The 6,000-nt window shown below is 47.2% G+C and overlaps 1 protein-coding gene across 2 annotated transcripts in view; it reads right to left on the bottom strand.

Moving 5' to 3' along the window:
• NALF1 (NALCN channel auxiliary factor 1) overlaps positions 1–3,148 on the bottom strand; it is a 613,401-nt gene extending 610,253 nt beyond the window's left edge. Inside the window, exon 1 of one of the 2 annotated variants that reach the window (XM_070579264.1) lies at positions 1,659–3,148. In XM_070579264.1, coding sequence (XP_070435365.1) covers positions 1,659–2,570 — 912 coding nt within the window. In that variant the 5' untranslated portion in view covers positions 2,571–3,148. The remainder of the gene's footprint in view (positions 1–1,658) is intronic. The other variant, XM_070579263.1, reaches the window with a different exon arrangement.
• Positions 3,149–6,000: the final 2,852 nt, after the last annotated feature.

Below are 6,000 nucleotides of genomic sequence, written 5' to 3' on the forward strand. Positions count from 1 at the left end.
CAGACTCATGAGTTTCCTTATCTTTACAATTTTGATGCAACATATTTTGTCAAAATAAAGAACTATGTAATAAATACCCTAGCCATTCATTATTAACTTCTCACATTAAGAATAAGTTTAATCTCCAGTCATGAATATAGTGGTATTGTTAAGAAAAATATGTAGGAAAGTTTAAGATCCATTTATGTAGAGAAGTATCATTCTAAATTAATTTTGTAAACTCAATATTACCATTTGCAAAATTCTGTTTCTAGTCTTAAAGAAGTTGACAAAGCAAGTTTACTCTAAGTTTAGCTAAACTGTCAAAAGCACAACTAATCAATCCAAAGTAAAATATAGCCCTTGAACAACGTTCGATTTAAATAGGTATCCCTTACCCCAGTTCTCTAGTCAAAGCGTCACAAAACCTTTTGATCCATAGTGCCTTTGATCACATTTCCCCAATACAAAGCAAGTGAGGAAAAGATGGACAATCGTTCTATTCCTGAAGGGACCGGGGGAGTAGTGAAGAGAAAGGAAGAGAGAGAATGTAGTGTATTATTTCTTTTGAAAAGAAATACTATTCTATTGTGTTGTTTAAGAAATTACTCTCGGAACAAAACACTAAGGCTTACTGAGATTCTGTCATCATTTCTTGCCTACTAAAAGGTCACTGCAGTAGCTTCATCTTTAACAAAGCTCTTGGGCAAATCTTATTTCAGCACCACGGACAGTGACACTTCTAATTGGATGCTCACCCACGGTTGCCCGGGCCATTTCTTAAGAAACTTGCAGACACTTTTCCCTTGTCAATCAACAAAGGTTATATCCACTAGTATATTAAACAATAAGAGGTAGAATATAATACACATTATTAAAGAGTTCAGTGTATTTCCATCATAGCATCAAGCATTTGTCATTTAGTACTTCTGGATAGCATCCTGAAAATTCAAGCTAATTACATAAGGTGTCTGATAAATAACCTAACATTGATCAACGATCACCAGATACTTAATTAAACCTTTCCACTCATAGTGCGTCTCAGATCAACAATAGTACAAATGTCTAAGAGAAAACAAGAAACTTATGGTAAATAAATATGCTTATGTAGGCCTCCAGACTTTCCAAATAACCAGAACCACTCCTGTTAAACAAGTAAAATGCTGTTTTGTTCTTCCTACATAAACAACTGGAAACATTTTCTCTTGTCCTCTGGTCAACCAACTTAATGATGTAACTATCAGAGCTCATGTGTGCAGGTCCATAAGCCAAACAATACACGCCTGTCTTTGACTCCTGATTTTAGCTGGGGTCATCAGTATGCAGTCCCATAGCTGTCTTCCTAACAAGCTGCATTCAAATTCCTTTTTTTTTTTAAGGTAACAGAATTCGAACCAATCACACAGCTGTGAGAGCTAGTTTAAGTACCAGCTTTATTATCGCAGAAGACCAGGGTCTTCCCTGATCTTCCAAGGATTCCCAGATGAAGACACCAGTCCACCAGCAATCCACAAGGTATTTCCAACTCAAGCAGCAAGTCAAGCTCTTATTACCACAAAAACAATGATTGAGGTAACAAAATCAGAGTCAAAACATTATTTCAAAACTCTAGAAGTCACCCCAACCAAACAAACAGATAAAAAAGCACAAGAAGGCGTGGGGGAATCCACTGTTCCTACCTTACAGTCCTCAGGACACGATTTCACCGAGTACTCCTCCGATTGTAAATACTTATGGAGCACACTTTCAAACTCTTCGTATTTCTCCTGAGCGTGGTGGTCGTAGTCTTGGTAAGCCTCGACGCACTGCCTGCAAGTGGTCATCTCGCCGCCCTCCTTGAGCACCACATCCAGACTACAGTTCAAAGTGTTGGGACTGGACAACCCCGAGAACAACTCCCAAAGTGTGTAGGAATTACAAAACGAAAGGTAAAAATCCGACAAGTTCCAGAGGGGAGTTGGGTGCGTCCCCCTTACCGGCTGCTCCTCCCCCCTGGCCGCCGCCCCCCGACTCCAGTTCCTGGCGCACACGGCGTCCGCGCTCTCCACCGTGAAGCACTGGCCCGAGGAGGCGCCCTGGGGGTAACAAGTCTCCAGGCGCCACACGGGTTTGGCAGAGTTTCCTAGAAAAAGAGACTTGCTCCGGTTGTTTTTGCCTCGGTTGCCTTTGCCGCCACCGCCGTCTCCCGGGGAGGGGGGCAGGGTGGGGGACGAGGAGGCGGAGAGGAGTCTGTGTGCCTGGGCGGCGGGCGAGGACTCCCCCATGCTCGCCAGGAGCGCGGGCCAGGAGGGCTCCTGCTGCCGCTGCCGCTGCTGCTGCTGCCGCTGTCGCTGCTGCTGTTGCCGCTGCTGCTGCTGCTGCTGCTGCTGCTGCTGCTGCTCCTTGTCCCGGGTCCGGGTCAGCTTGGCCTCGGCGCAGAACCACAAGTGATCAGAGAGCAGGACTGTGAAAAACAAGAGAGATGCCAGAGACAGTCGCCATTTCTGAGCCCTCTCTGAATCGATGAACGGTTTCTCGTTCTCCCGGGGTGCTGCCAACCAGATTTTTAAGCCGTCGTCATACTGCCGACACATCCAAGCACCCCTGGTCATATTTTGGGAACGCACAGCCCTGGCCGACTCCACCGTGAGGGCTCCTGTGCCGGTGTCACCACAATATGCATTGACTTAAAGGGTTTAATTTCCTTATCCCCTCCTCCCGTTTCTTCTCTCTCTCTCTCCCTCTCTCCCTCTCTCTCCCTCTCTTTGCTCTCTCTCTCTTTTTGCCTACATAAATATTACCAGGCTTTGGAGGAAGATCTGACTTGCTTCCGACCTAATCATCAGCCGACCCCATCCTCTGTAGAGTGGGAAACAACAATGCAGAGAGAGAGAGAGAGAGAGGATGAGAGAGAGAGAGAGAGAGGGAGGCAGTCGGAGGAGTCTGGGGCTGGTGGCCGGTGGTGAGCTGAGTGCAGGAGGTGATGGTGGAGGTGGCGGGGTGGCTGGCGCTGCTCCTCTCACCCAGGCATTGTCAGAGCACGGGTCCCCATGGCTCTGTTGAGGACAGCCCGCTCTCCCCTGCCAGGGGCATGCCGCGTCTCCGCTGCCCGCTGACGGCGACCAGAGCGCCTCCCCAGCTCCTCTCCTCCTCCTCCTCCTCCTCCTCTTCCTCCTCCTTCCTTTCCTTCTCCTTTTTCTCCTCCTCCTCCTGCTCCTACTTCTCGCTCTCTCTCCCGGAGTCCGGAGCCTGGGCAGCCGCCGCCGGCAGGGCTCTCCCTCCCCCCCACCCCCCACCCCGCGCTCTAACTGCCGCCGCCGCCGCCGCTGCCGCAGGTCTGCCCGCGGGCGCCGCCGTCGCCGGGCTCTGACTGCTGACGCCGCCTCCCCCGGACCTCGGGGCCGAATCGCCTGGGCTGGGCCTCCCGAGAGCCACAGTCATCTTCAGTCCCCGGCTAAGTTGCCGCCATCTTCATCCTGGAGAAACACTTTTTTGGGGGGAGCGCTGGCTTTTGCGTCATCTCCTCCCGCGCCGAGAGCTCTCCATCCTGGCGCATTGGCACCGGCCTCGGCCCGGGCGGAGGAGGAGGGCGAGGACGCGCGGGGGCTGGCGGGGGTGGGGGCCGGCTGTGCCCGCCCGCACCGCCTGGGTTTCTGGGCTCTGGCGCTCGCTCCTTCCTCTCCATTCCCTCTCCCCATGTTTCGTTTTTTCCCTTCTATTATGATTGATAAAAGTCAGAAGGCGGACTGCATGGCTGAGGATGCTGGCTAATTTCTTCAGCATCTCCCGCTCCCCTCTGCCTCCGGAAAAAGTCCGAGTTGCAGGCAGGCAGTTAGAGGTTTCTTTCCAGTGGGGCGGGGGTCTGGGGATCGCCTTCTTTACTAAGCAATGATCGACTTTAATTGAAAGGTTGGGGGACAGGGAAGTAAACACGAATTGGCTAGAGGAGAGAGGAGGTGACATTTGGTCTCTTTGCATGTGCCTCGGGATCTCTAGACAACTAGAGATCAGCAGCTACCAGTGCATTAAATTATTTTGTCAAATGATCTTAGTATACGGAAGGGATCGTGTGTGTGCATCCATATCTATATATGTAGCTGTATACATTACAGCGACGTAATTCATATTCGGAAGTAAAAGCAGATTAGAAGCGGCCTCATAGAGTCTTAGGAACAAACCAGTAAGACCTCGCCTACCAGGGGTCACCGCCTAGCCCTCCGCTGCGCATTCAAAGTCTTGATTTCGGAGGATTCTTCCTCCAACCTGGAGTATCCCAAGCTCCGGTGAAACCCACTTCGACCGCCTGCGCCCCAGCCCCCACCGAGTTGGGCTTTGCTGTCTCCCAGGACTTCCGCAGCAGCGAGCCATCGGGCTGCCCGGGTGGAAGCGCTGCAGTCCGAGCCTCTGGTGCCCCTTAGCGTTGGCTCTCAGAGTTCCGAGAAAACCACAGACGCGCTGGGAAAATCCGGGGTTCCCTGGATCCCAGCTCCGGTCGACGCTGTGGGCAAACATCAGTTTCGTTTTGTCTAAGGACCCTGCCCACTCCGCCCCTCATTCCCACCTGAACGGCCGGAGCAGGAGGCTGCGCTAGTGCCAGGCGCCTCTTTTGCGCGCACCCAGAGCGCTGCGCTGTCCTGAGCTCTCTCTGGCGGTCGCCTAGGACAGCAATTTGCTCCATATGGCACTCACTGTGATAACCTTCTTCCCTTGCCTTCGAATGACTCTCATACTCTATCGGGTGCATATTCACGTGGGCACTATTAGGATGCCATCCTTCTAAGTAAATATCTTGAGAAACCAAAGGGATAGGTCATCCGTATTCATTTTCCTTTTAGAGGCGCTGTGGGTGTTAGGATTCGAGAGAAGCAGGTATTTTTAAAATAGCAGGTTGCAAAACATAATGGGCAGGATTCGACCAACCAATCCTTTCTTTTCCACGGCATAATGAAGTATATGCTAAATTTTACCCAAGTAAATTGTAAGTTTCTAAAAACTATATGTAGTGACCATCAAAGCTTGGTTTAGTTTGACTGCTCATTATCTGTAAGTGTCACGTAATCTTTTAAGACCATTTCTGTAAGTATACCATTCTGACACTTTGGATTGCAATGTGTTACATTTTTTAAATACATAAAAATCCTAGAAACTAACATATACTTTCTATGGCAAGTTTATCCTTACCTTAAAGCATCTTTAAATAAGCAAAAAAACTGAGGTTCTGTTGAAAATTAAACGTGAAATAAAAACATTTTCTCCGAAATTTTGTATCTGAACCCAGCTTAAGCTGAGACAGCCTTTCAATTTTTCTCTCTTTTGATTGTTTAAATTATTTTAACATTGAATAAAATATTCTTTTCTCAACTAGTGATGTGGATAAAGATATCCTTCGGAAAAATTCCTTAAATTTTTTGAAAGCATTTAATTTTGTCTTCCATCCTCTTATCATAATTATTCTTCTTAAATTTAAAACTTCAGCTCTCTTAAGCCAAATCACATTCAAACAACATGAAGTCTGCTTGTAGACATAACTCAATATAGGGTCTGGCATTTTCTATTGTATACATATATACATGTGGAAGATAACACCAGAAGTCTGCATTTCTATTTCTTGATAAAAGCCTTTGTAGGACATGAAAGTAAACATATATTCTAAATCCTGAAATTATTCTCTCTCCCTTTTGTTTTGAACCTATTGGTCCTTTATGATAAAATACAGATGAAATGCAATAATCCAAGGCCTTTCTTTTTATAAACTCAGGGTGAGAATTTTTCTTTAATTTTTAAAAGAATTTTTTTCTTGCTTATCTCTGTTCTCTCTCTCTCATTTAGTTAATACCTGGGTTACAAGATTTAATTTAAAATTTCTTCTTTCTTTTATCCACCCCTTTACTCTTCTTTACTCTGTTTCTTCCTAACTTGAAGATGCTCCCTGGGCAGGTTTATGTTTTTCTTCATTTCTCCCTTGCAAGAGAGAAAGTTTAGAAAATCCATGACCAGAAAGGCCCACAGGGTGTGTCTGAGCTGGGAAGCTCACACAGAAAG

This window comes from Equus przewalskii, chromosome 16 (assembly GCF_037783145.1).
Source record: "Equus przewalskii isolate Varuska chromosome 16, EquPr2, whole genome shotgun sequence".
In the NCBI taxonomy this organism is placed as follows: Eukaryota; Metazoa; Chordata; class Mammalia; order Perissodactyla; family Equidae; genus Equus; species Equus przewalskii.